Source organism: Salvia miltiorrhiza, chromosome 2 (assembly GCF_028751815.1).
Source record: "Salvia miltiorrhiza cultivar Shanhuang (shh) chromosome 2, IMPLAD_Smil_shh, whole genome shotgun sequence".
NCBI lineage: Eukaryota > Viridiplantae > Streptophyta > Magnoliopsida > Lamiales > Lamiaceae > Salvia > Salvia miltiorrhiza.
Genome location: NC_080388.1, coordinates 53,232,799 through 53,245,671, shown reverse-complemented (window position 1 = coordinate 53,245,671; position 12,873 = coordinate 53,232,799). Strand labels below are relative to the sequence as shown.

Below are 12,873 nucleotides of genomic sequence, written 5' to 3'. Positions count from 1 at the left end.
TTCTATATCTACTTTTACAAATCTCAATTTATTTCAATCTTTCCACCAACTCACTTTATCTATTAATTACACACTTCTTAATCTTCGTATTTATAAGTAATGAGACATTTCTAATGGAACATGGGGAATATTATTTTATAAACTATTTATTACAAAAGTCCCAATAGCCTTACGTAACCTTAATTTACAAAAAAAAAAAACTATATCTATATATACATACATATAGAAATGCATTCTTATAAGAACTATTCTTAATGTATGAACTAGAAATCAATATGATATATAAATATTGATTAAATGAATGACCATGATTGACTTTTGGGTTGAATAATGCAACACAATGCGCTTCATGATACTCGATTCGTCCATTAAAAATATGATACTTTTGGTGAGCATAAATTTTAATAAAATGAGTGGTGATTTTTATTTAGTGAAAAAAGAACCTACAAAAATTTAAAATGAGTGATTGAGATTGAACTAAAAATTGTTTTAGAGGTATCTGTAAGGATTAAAAAAAAATTAGGATCGTGTCTTAAAATAAAAAGTGTCACAATTTTATGAATACTCAAAACGATAAAAGTGTCATACTTTTTATGGACGGGAGAATGATACATTTTTATATAAGTGGTAAAATATCCGATTATGCCAATTGTAAATTATATAGAAATCAAGGGTCCAAATTATTTGTACTACATGAATAACATTTTTATTTAATCATCTCTTTATAGATAAATCGGATTAGCAATCAGTTTTATTCTATTGGATATGGAGTAATTGATTTGGCTCGATTCTAGACATTTCAAAATCATAAATTAATAAATTGAACTCAAACATACAACATAAAATCATCACTGTATAGTAGATAAGACATAGGAGCTTACTAATGCAAGCCACAAGTACTATAACAATGTCAAACACAAACTCTTCATAAAAAACAAACATCTACAAACTAAAACATAACATAAAGTACGTCGAATTTAAAAATCTAAAAGCTAAAAACTGAACAAAAAAAAAAATCGAAGATAAAATTCAGGATTAATCATAATTTGTTTCCCTAACTTTCGGCCTTTCTTAAAAAATATATGCAACTCACCTTTCAACTTTAAAAACTCAAGAGGTTACACTCAAGTAAAATCAGCTCAATGTACTTTCTTCTGCAACGTAGAATGACAACAAATCTCCCAGTGCACCAAAGATAGCCCACGTCATTTAAAAAAACATGTGCTACTATGAAGGTAGAAACTGTTAAAATCAGTTCGACATGTTTCTCCTGCAACATTGAATAAATAACATCTCCCGGAACGAAACCAAGATAGCTCCCGTCACCCAAAAAAAAAAAAGGCAAAAATTTGTTATGTGAAGGGCAGGTATGAAGATCATACCCAAATGCTAGCAAAAGCTTCTTCAAGTGCCCTTTTCTTGCTTATCTCGAAACTCCATCCACCCGCCCTAGCGGCCTTCTCAACTCGGATTCTCATGGTTTCCTCGTCTTCATATTCGAGTCCCATCATGTCATGACCCGAGCCGAGTGGGTTAGGTATGCCCATCGGCCGAGGCTGTGCAATTCCTCCAGCAACAGCAGGTGCATATTGCCCCTGGGGAACATTGCTCGTCCCTGCTTGGGAGCTGGAGGACTGCATTGATGAAGTGAAAAATGAGATAAATGGTATGGAGATTTCCAAAATAACTGATATACATAATATATGTGTACATTATTATCATAGCATAACATTTGGGGAAAAATTCAATTCAAGATAGAACTAATTATCGAACCTTTTATGTTGCACACTGTATTGTAAAGAGCACAAGTTTCGGAATCTTTCTTGACCAGTTATATCGGCAATGAGATATGTCGTCACATTTCTTTAAAACAAATAATACTCCCGTTATCGAGAAAGAATAGTTTGAGAAATCATTTTGTATGGCTACTATCTTAACATTAGGCAACTATGATTACAAAAATGACCAAATTTAGCAATGTTCGTTAAATCAAGAAACCTTTGGCCTTCAAATAGTTTGTGTCGAGTTATGGAGCTTGACAGGACTGAGGATCCAACCACGCTATAGCAAGGGTTCAGAGGCGGGAGCCCCCGCCCCAAATTTTAAGCCATTTTTGTTAGTAAGGGGGTTTTAGTCAATTTCAAGCGAATCCTAATTAAGGTCGGAGTGGGGCTATTTCTCCCAGTATAAATAGCCGCCTTAGTATCCAAAGTGAAAGAAATCCCTAGCTTAGCAGCGCCCCCACACATAGTCTCGTGGAGACAAACTAGGTAACCAATTCTCATGTTTTTTACTTGCTTTCATAATTGCTTTGAGCTTAACTTTGTATCAGTTTACTAAGCTAATTTAAGAGTTATTCACAAGAACATAAAGGGTTTGACTCAACAAGTTGGAGAAAGACGAATGAAAAATATAGGTAAATTTAGAAGAAGAAAAAAAAATTTGGAAAGGAAAATCAAGGATAGATTAAAGAAACCAAAATCCTTTTACACTATGAGAAAACTCACAAGATCGATGCCCGTCGGTTGAAGTTGTCCTTTGCTTGCTGCTAAAGCAGATGCATATTCCTCAGCCTACTTCATTATATAACACTAAGTAAGTAATGAGAAAAGACCGAAACAACAAAGTAACAGCTTACGTGATAGCGTTTTTAGCATAAAACAACGAACTAAAGAAAGAGAACCTAAAGCACCTTGCGAGCTTGGGCGTTCATGATCTGCTCAGCATTCTCTCTCTGGTACTCAGCAATTCTTGCTTCGATAGCAGGGACATCGATCCCCTCAACTAAATTAATTACTGCAAGCAAGTACATTTTCAATCAGATGCTGATACAACAATGTGCATTTCAATTTACTCGATATACTTACTCATATCTTCTACCTCTTCCAAGTAGTCATTGTATTCGCGCAACGATGGGAAGTCCTCTTCTCTTTTATTGTATCTGTGGTAAAAGTGTTTGAGAAATTCAAAAAAATGATAATACGAGGATTCTCAAAGATAAATACAAGAACTCAAGAAATTCGAGAAGATAACAACAACAAGAACATCTGCACTCATGTCCACCATTCCACAACACACGAAGACCGAAACGTAAATACTATGTCATACAATACGTTCGACCCTAATGCATCAAGATTTAATACTAAATCAAGTTAACCGTAAATCACTACATCAAACATCATATCCATGAATCAAATTAAACTTTCTTCTAACAACTTCCACAAACTAAAAAGTCATACTAAACCAGAAATCAGTTATATATTCACACACATTGGTTTTTATCTTCTAAATTACAGACACTGTTTCATCAAACTAAATTCTAGGGAAAAAAGGTAAGTACACCAAAGCTTCCACAACGATAAAAACAAAGAAATAGATAAATTCAAGCGGATCTATATACGAAGAATTCACACATTCAAACAGTTCCCTAGAAAGAAAAACTTCACATACATGCTGGCAATTCTTTTTCTGATGCTCATTTCCTTAGCGAAGGCGTTTGCTGTAGAGGCCACCACCATCTCTCTCTACCAGACAATACGACCCGAAAAATCTTGTTTTATCTTTTCTTCAGTGACTGTTTAAATATGGAGAGTCCCAAACTTCGACGAAGGGGGCAACCAGTAAATTCATAAATAACTTGAATAGCCAAGATTTCTACAATTAAAAAGAAAATTCATAAGCATAAAGCTCAATAGTAATCAAGATTCAAAGAGCTCCCAAAACTAGATTATTACTCAATAAATCAATTAAATTCAATCTTTCAAATAGAAACAAAATAAAGAATTTCAAAGGGGACATAACACAAATAAATTTTTATAAACTTAGAAACATCAAAATCAAATAACTGGAAGCTCAACAGTCTCTTCAATTCAAGAACGAATAGTCTACTAAAAACAATTCAAGCAAAATCTCTACTCACCAGATTTTGCTTGGGGCGTTTCTGAGCTCAGAATGAAGGAGGCGATGGAGATAGATTGGCCGACGGAGGCAAGGGCGGTAGGTTCAACGCAGGCGGCCGGAATGGACGGCGGAGGCAGGCGGCGGAGACTTCGCCTTCTCTGGAAGTCCAGCAGATCGGAGTGGACGGCGGCAGCGGCGACTTCACAGCAAGGGCGGAGTTTGCGGCGGTCTGCAGAAGACTGATTTCCGGCGGAGATGGTGGCGGAGGAGGGTGGTGGGCGGCGCGACTGTTAGGGATTTAGGGACGGCGGCAGCGGCGACTTCACAGCAAGGGCGGAGATTGCGGCGGTCTGCAGGAGACTGATTTCCGGCGGAGATGGTGGCGGAGGAGGGTGGTGGGCGGCGCGACTGTTGCTTTTGAGAAGGGTTAGGGATTTAGGGATTTCAAAGTGAGGAAGAAGCGTGACTGATGCCTTTGGAAGAAGGCCGCTTTTTTAAGTTTTAATATTATTAGCAAAAAAAACCTGCAAAAATTGAAAAATAATTTAGCAACGGATTAATTTCCGTCGGTACTAACGACCGAATGAGATTCCATCGGTATTTTTAATTTAAAAATTCAAAATATTAAAAAAAAAAATACATTAGCAACGGAAAAACGTCCGTCGTTAATATTCCATCGGCCGTCCGTCGGTAAATCCATCGGGAATTTAGCCGGGAAATTTTCCGTCGGTATTCCGTTGGTAAATCCATCGTCTAATCGAGAATTGAAGATCCATCGTCAATCCGTTGTTAATTCCGTCGGTAATTAATGACGGACATATTTCCGTCGGTGTCCGACCAGTTTTCTTGTAGTCATTAAGCTGACTCAGCTTTTAACAGAATAACTAACTCATCTCATCTAACTAATTAATAAGCTAAACGTTCAAGCTCGTTGCGCTAGGGGTGAGCAATCGGTCGGTTCAGTTGAAAACCGATCCGAACTCCTAAAACCAAATCATCCAAACTTTTAAAAAATATCAACCGATCCGAACCAAAATTCTCTTTCCAACCGATTCGATCCAAACCATACTTAAACTTCGGTTTCGATTTGGTTTTCGGTTTATCCAAACTTTGATATAATATTTAAATTTTTTATTTTAGAAACGTATTTCCTGTTAATGAGAATTTTTTTTTTGATGAAATTACATTATAAATAATACAAACCACACACACACCCTACCTAGTGGTTATTGTGGCCGAGAGTATTCGAACCTGTGACCTCTTGGACAACAGGCAACCACCCCAACCACTAGGCCATCCCAAGGGGACAGTTAATGAGAATTTTGTAACAAAATAAGTTAAACCAAACCTTAACTCAAATATTAACCATAAATATAAAATTTACCTATCCATTGACCAATTTCAATTATGATAAAATTGTAACTATATATATACATATATATATACATATATAGGGAGACGTTCAAGAAAGAACCATAAATAAAAGAAGACCGGAGAACCATTTTCAGCCATTCGATCATCAAGATCTACGGTGGATGCATCATCTTGTTGGATGAATGCAGATCCTGGGTTCGAATCCTGAAGGGAGCATTTTTTTTTTATTTTTTTAGTGCATTAATTTTAACAGCGAATGCATTAATTTTTACAGTGGATGCATTAGATTTGATGGTTCTCACGTTCTCACAAATAATGTAGTTCTCTCTAGAACCACACCCTACACACATATATATATATATATATATATATTATAACTTATTAAATTAAAAAACTTCAGTCGGTTCGGTTTCATCCATATTTTGTACAAAATCGATCCGACCAAAAAAAGAAGAGGAAAACTACCATAAAATGCCAAAAACGCTCCAAACTGCATCAAAAATTGCCAAAATTCGAGGGCATCCTTCAACAAAAATCCACCTTAAATCACTGCAATGGCCAAGATTTCTGTAAGGACACATAAAAAAGGCCCAAAAATAGAAAATTTCATTAACACAAAGCTCAACAATCCTCAAGATCCATATTTTGACAAATGCACTACTCAAATGCCAATCAAATCAGCTCCCACTAGTAGTAGATTATTATATTCAATTGGGCTGCATATTTGGATATTGGATATTGGTTATATCCGAACCGAATCGAAATTCGCCAGTTATCAGGTAACCAATACCCGATATTTGACTAAATGGTACGGTTATGGGTATGAGTATTGAGATTTTTCGGTTATTGGGTATACCTGATAACCGATTGAGTATACTCGATTAACCGTTTTAATTAATTTTAAAATTATAAAATATAATTTTATTAATATACATATATTTAATTTGATATTTATAATATAACTACAACTTTACGTAAAAGAAAATGTATCAATTTAAAAATTAATAATTAAATAAACTTATAAATAATCAAATATAATAGAACAATCAATAATACACTAATAAGCCCTATTAAAGTATTAACTCAACTCAATGAAATCATTAACTTGTTCATGGTATCATCACACGAGAAATTGTGAAGGTGAATTAATTAAATAAGTTCTATTAAATGGCTACCCTCTAACATAGCTAAAATTTGTTTAATGGTATTTCGGTTACCCGTTTAACCAACCCATATAACCCGTCCTATTTAACTGGTAACCGAATACTGTTCGGATTCGGATACGGGTAACATAAATGTCAAATATTGGGTACGGATACCCGAATTTTGGATACGGTTATCCCGTGCCCGACCCGTTCATCACCCCAAGAACTATTCATAATTTTTTATATTTTTTTTATAGAAAAAAAGAAAGTTTTCAAAGGGGAAATCAACACAAATATGTTTTACTAATATTTTTTTATTATGGCCTTATAATAAAAAAATCCAGTCATTTTATGATTTTAATTAACTAGTATACAGTCGATTTTAATGATAACAATACAGAAAATAAGAGGATTTCTGAATGGGCTGAAGAGTTGGGCTTATGTAATTGGGCTTCTAGTCGGAGAAATATTAAATTTAAAGGTTAATTGTCCATAAAATACTGAACTTTCTTTCAATTCTGATTTTGCACACAAACTTTGAAATGTAGCGTGAAAATTATAAAACTTTAGATTTTATCTGATTTTGCTACTAATCCAAATTTCGGCCAAATATCAAGCTAATATGACGTGAAAATATTTGACGTGACGTATCTATTGTTAATTTCTTATTAATAAAAAAAAACACAAAGCAAATAACCAAAATTGTCAATAACTTAATACATCAAATCAAATAATAGTATATATTTTTTTTAATTCTCAAGTTTAAATCAATTTTTTCTAGTTCACTATTACACAACTGATTACTCCAATATGGAGTATAAAATAGAAGTCATTCAAATAATATAAATATATATAGTTTATAAAAAAAATTAATCTTTAGATAATGAAAATTTAATAAACTTTATTACTTAGCTAAATAAATTTTTTATACAGTAAGTTATTGATAATTAAAATGCTTTTTGGTTGACGCATCTAAATTCGAAGAATCCCCTTACTATTATCGAATTTATTCAATTAATTAATTCAACTAAAAAAATACTTTTATTTGATTTGATATATTAAATTATTGACAATTTGAGTTATTTGCTTTGTGTTCTTTTTTTATTGAAAAGAAATTAAAAAATATATTATTTTGTCAACCAATTGTCACGCAATAATAAATACGTCACGTCAAAATTGGCACACCATATATATTAGCTTGCTATTTGGCCGGAATTTGGATTAGTAACAAAATCAGATAAAATCAAAAGTTTAATAATTATCACGTCACAATTCAAAGTTTGTGTGCAAAACTAGAATTGGATAAAAGTTCAGTATTTTATGGGCAATTAACCCTAAATTTAAATAGGTTAAATTTTGGTTTATTTTTGGCAGTTAATATTTTTTCTATAATTTATACTTCCCCTCCTATGAAAAATAATACTCCATCCGTCCACTAATTCAAGACCTAAGAGGCAAACTACGATTTTTTTTTTAAAAAGTGTATTTTTATTAGTTGAGTGGAGAAAGAGACACACAAAATGTATTATTTATTGGTTGACTGGAGAAAGGGACCCACAAAGTGTATTGTTTATTAGTTGAGTTGGGAAAAGTGTATTGTTTATTGGGACCTATCAATTAAAACATGAATAAAAATTTACTAAAAATAGATAGGCCTTTAGCTGGTGGACGGACCAAAAAGAAAAGTAGGTATTGAATTAGTGGATGGAGGGAGTAATTTTTTTTTGTTATTTTAGAACGTTTACAAAGAAGGAACTCCTTTGAAAGGAGGCTATGCTTGCTGGACTATGCAGACTTCCCATAACCTTGGGCAGAACCTACTAGTATTACATACTTACTCCAATAAAAATTCACTCAATAGGAAATTAGGAATTGGGAAATTAGTGATACATCAATAATAGGTATGTTTTAAAATATTAAATATAGGTATATTTTAATTTTAAAATAAAATATAATATTTTGCATTTTAAAAAATTGATTGATTAATTGGTTTTAACCGGCCGGTTTAAATCGATTAACCGAATTCCAACTGAAGCTAAAATCGATAACCGAATCGAACCCGTAAATTTCGATTATCGGTTAATCGGATTATCCGAAATTTTGGTTCAATTACGGTTATAACCAGAAAACCGAAACCATATTACCACCCCTAACGAAGAGAGTACATGTTTTCACGTCGCGAACACACCAATGATTCACGAAAATATCTTTAGCTGCCATGTAGGTTCTAATAATTTTGTCGAAAGTCTGACCTGGAAATTGCAACGAAATGAAAATTAAATTGTTATTTAAAATATAATGAGTAACATCAATTTAAACATAAATCCTCTAATTTATAGTCTGGCTCGATTTATAAATTTACTTCTGTCCAAATACAAATGCCTTCACTTCAATCAACATTCAACAGATTATATGTTCAAATCACCTAGCGTGCATCAGTGCATGAGCACTGACTTTTAAAAAATACCATCCAATTTGCTAGTCTTACAAATTCTATGATCAATGAATAAATCAAGGGAATGCGTACAAGTATATTTAGTTTGTTGGATGAGATAAATAAAATTGATAGAAATAGAGGAATGGTTATATAATTTACTTAATTTTAAATTGATAAATAATCATTCAATTGTATAATTAAATACGAATTAAATTATAATCATAAATACAATTATGTAAATCAAACACTTAATAAGATGAATTATTTTATCAGTCATATCTTATAACCAAAAAACGAAACACCTCCCAAATGTTTTTGTAATACCCCGTTTTTCCCTAGCTAAGTCTAGAATAATTTTGGACTTAAAATTGAGACGATTCACGTCGGAGAATGAAAATAAATTTATTTTAATTCCAACAAAACTATTTACGAAAACTTTTGTAATTTAAGCATAATTAAATTCTTATACATTGCATATTTACTTAAAACGTTTAGAGCATCAACAATGGGGGGCTCAATAGTGGGTGCGAGCCCCCTTTTTGTGAGCCCCCACCAATGCTGCACCCGCGGTGCACGAACTCGGAGCACCCCTTCGCTCCGGGTGCAATGGTGAAAAGGGGAGGGCGCGTGCAAGCCACTCCCCTATTATCCACGTGGCACATTATAGTAATTGGGAAAATAGATTTGTTTTAGAGAGTGAGTGCAATAGTGGTGGAGACCACAATTGTCAGCCAAGGTGGATGCTCTTATGCGATATATAGATTGATTCTATATGCTAAGATTATTTATAGAGATTTAGTTTATAGTTCGTGTTGGACTAAAATTATTTATTTGTGTTAAACTTTGATGTTTTTAAATTTTGAACCTAAAATTTTAATTGATTTTGGGTAATAATAAGAAAAAGGAAAACTCATTTGCATTCATGCTCTTACCCTTCACCCAAGTACACCATTTCAGCCTTTTCAACTGCTAACTCATGGTCTTACATCAACCAGATTTCTACCCTTTCCACTCAACACAAATTATTTGATCACTCACCACGTATCACTCCGCAAGAAAGAAACTCAGATTCATAAGCCAAGTTATACAAAATATACTTGAAGCTCATCTCCTTCAACAATTCAACGACAAATGAACACCCCTCTTATTCAACGTTTCAGCAGCAAACGATCAGCCCTGTCATTCAAGGTTTACCAACTTAAATTATGTTTTACTTTAGCTTTATAAATCGCACTGGAAAACCAACAAATACAAGTTTGAACTGCATAAGCTTAAATGTTTCAATGAAAATAGAATAAAAGATGAGTCTTGAAGCATGATTTTCCCTTTATGTTGGACTTGCTGTGTCGAGTCGGGTTGCTTGGTTGCTAGCTGAGAAAGTCGAGAGAATGAGGGAGAGGCAGGGCACGGCGGCGGCCCGCCGCTGCTGTCCGGCGAAGGGCGAAAGTTGAGGGAGAATTTGGGTTGTATTTGTGTCTGGTTTAGCATAGTTAATAAGGAGGGAGGCGGTGGCTGCTGCTGCCAGCGGCGGCTCTGCCATCGCCGGAAGATTAGAGAGAGGTGGAGCGATTTGGGGGGGATAGGGTCCAGGCGGCCGGTTGTCCGAGATACGGACGGCAGCGGCGGCTGAAATAGAGGAAGGGGAGGTGTCAGTGGCGGTTCCCAAAGGAGGGAGCTCCGCCGGAGATTCAGAGGAGGTTCAGGTGGTGGGGCTCGCGACTGTTGTCACCGGGAAGAAGGCAGTGACTTCTTGTTGTTGCATCGCCGGAGAACAGAGAGAGTTTGAGGGATAGGCGTCTGTGGGTGTTGGTGCGATGAGGGAGATGAGAGAGGGGAGAGCTGAGAGTATCAGACGGCCTATCGCCGTTGCTCCGGCAAGCTTCCGCGGCGGCAGAGCTTCTGGCGGAGAGGGATGGAGCGGTTTTAGTGTGAGAACCGAGAGAGAGATTTGAGAACTGAGAGAGAGAGATACGAACGGCAGAAAGAGGGAGAAGAAAAATGGGGTGTTGTGTTGGGCTTAGGTTTGGGCCGAGTCAGTTGGGCTTTTGTTTTAATCTCTTTGGACCATGTTTATTTTATATGTCTTGGGCTGATTTAATTCAAATCTAGGCTTCTGCATATTTATTAAGTGGTTGGGCTGCAGTTTTAATTCAATGTGTTGGACTCTCAATTATTTTATAATTAGACTGCCCTATTTTATTTAATTAGACTCTAATTTGAGTTTGATTAATTATTTTAAAGATTGATTACATATTAATATTAATATTATTATGTGTATATATTAAGTGTAATTACGTATTATATGAGCAAGCATGAAATAATTTGCATTAAGTATTTTTGTTAATGAAAGCACGATGATTTAAATTGGTTTTCATAAATCCAATTATCAAAGAAAACCAAGCAAGGATATTGTTGGTGTCTTTAGCTTAAGATTTTAGTTTTCAATATTTATTATTAAAATTTGAAAATCCGGCGTGATGAATCATAGAATGTTTAGTACACTCACTAAGAAGTAAGATTAGCTTCACGAGACCTATTAGGAATAGAATTTCTTGTAGGCTTTGTGACCAGGGGGATTAGCGCTGCTTTTCCAAGATAGGTTTATATGTGATTATGATCTTCAGGCTTTGCCTAACCAGGTGGACTTACTTTCCAAATGTATAAAGTATGATTGAGTTATTAAGCTCTAAATATTTCAATAAAATGCAAACTGTTTATCCAATAAAATGTTTATGTGTACTCTGCTCTGTTTAAGGCGCGTAAAGTTAATCAATTAAGGTTCTCTTATGACCTAACACGTTGTTTGAGAATTATGTACACTTGTTAGCTGACTCGATGGGTTGATCTCCATCGGGCACTAACCAGAAGCGTTATAAGGGTGCTCGACTGGATGTGTTCCGGAGCATGTAATGTAAGGCCTGCCTGGGTAGCGTTCCGAGGTCAAATGAAACTTGTCTGGGTTATGCCCCAAGTTCAAGTAAATGGGAGAAATAGATCCGACGGTGGCTAAAAGGTCCGGGATCACAGCGAGTAACAGAAAGGGAGTGTGACATGTGCGCACAAATGAAAGAAAATATTTTAACATGCTTAGAAGTTCTTTCAATTTAAAACCTTCTAAGTTATGTCAAGTATAATTGGATAAACTGTCTTTACGAAAATACGAAATGTTTATGAAAATGCTTGCCCACTGAATACATTAGTACTTAGCCCAAAAATACTTTCAAATATTTTCAGGTTGGCTGGTCGGTGCTGACGGGACGAGCTGAGGCTAGTGTTCAAATTCTTATTTAGACTTCCGATGTAGCAATAACTCTTATTTGTTTTTTGTTTTCTCAACTTAAGACTTTCATGTTAGATTTAGAATGACATCTTTGATTGAGCTTAAACACTTAACTCCTAGTTTTATGCTAATGAATACTGGTTATCAGAAGCATGAAACAAAATTTGTGATCCAAAGGGGTCTAGCCCGACTTACCATCCTATTATTCGGGTTTCAACAAGGTTTTTCCCTTGTTTATTTCTATTAATTAGTCACACGTCGATTATATTTATTCCTTCACGGATTGGGGTGTTACAATTTTTGTCTACGAAATATATAGTGATGGATCATGGAACCATTACGGAGGAGGGAGTGGCTTAAGCCACCAATCAAAAGTTCTAAATTTTTGTATTCTTTATAAAAATTAAAAAAAATATATTAATATTTAAATTTGTAGTCATCGCCAATGATTTTTTTTATATAAATTATATAAATAAATAAAAAAATTTAAAAATCACACAATGGAAGTTTCAAACCCATGACATAAGATCTTAAATATTAACCTCCTACAGTTAGACCAATACACGCACACTTGCCAATTTTTTTTTTTGACAGTGTTAAATAAAGAAATTTAAAGGCCGCGCCACAGGAGACTCGAACCTAAGACCTTTGCTCTTACACATAAACCCCTTACCGCTTTGCCAATACACACACGCCAATGATTTTTATGGATATACGAGCAGTCAAGCACTGCACAA

At 34.7% G+C, this 12,873-nt stretch overlaps 1 protein-coding gene and 1 long non-coding RNA gene across 2 annotated transcripts; one reads left to right on the top strand and one right to left on the bottom strand.

The window, feature by feature from the left end:
- Positions 1-833: 833 nt before the first annotated feature.
- Positions 834-4,385, bottom strand: LOC131010187 (uncharacterized). The gene is made up of 6 exons (XM_057937613.1): positions 3,920-4,385; positions 3,451-3,654; positions 2,868-2,941; positions 2,693-2,796; positions 2,508-2,573; positions 834-1,634 (listed from the first exon to the last, which is right to left on the bottom strand). Exons 2-6 carry the CDS (start codon positions 3,516-3,518, stop codon positions 1,377-1,379), a joined length of 570 nt encoding a protein of 189 aa, XP_057793596.1. The 5' UTR covers positions 3,519-3,654; positions 3,920-4,385; the 3' UTR covers positions 834-1,376.
- Positions 4,386-9,778: 5,393 nt separating this feature from the next.
- On the top strand, positions 9,779-12,378 carry LOC131010199 (uncharacterized). The gene is made up of 2 exons (XR_009096506.1): positions 9,779-10,044; positions 12,091-12,378. It is a non-coding gene; the product is annotated as an uncharacterized LOC131010199 (long non-coding RNA).
- Positions 12,379-12,873: the final 495 nt, after the last annotated feature.

Coding starts and splice junctions, on each gene's coding strand:
- LOC131010187 (XM_057937613.1), bottom strand. CDS start 3,518: ATGGTGGTGGCCTCTACAGCAAACGCCTTCGCTAAGGAAATGAGCATC. Junction 2,942..3,450: donor AGAAAAAGAATTGCCAGCAT/GTATGTGAAGTT, acceptor CTTTTACCACAG/ATACAATAAAAGAGAAGAGG. Junction 2,574..2,692: donor TGAACGCCCAAGCTCGCAAG/GTGCTTTAGGTT, acceptor ATAATGAAGTAG/GCTGAGGAATATGCATCTGC.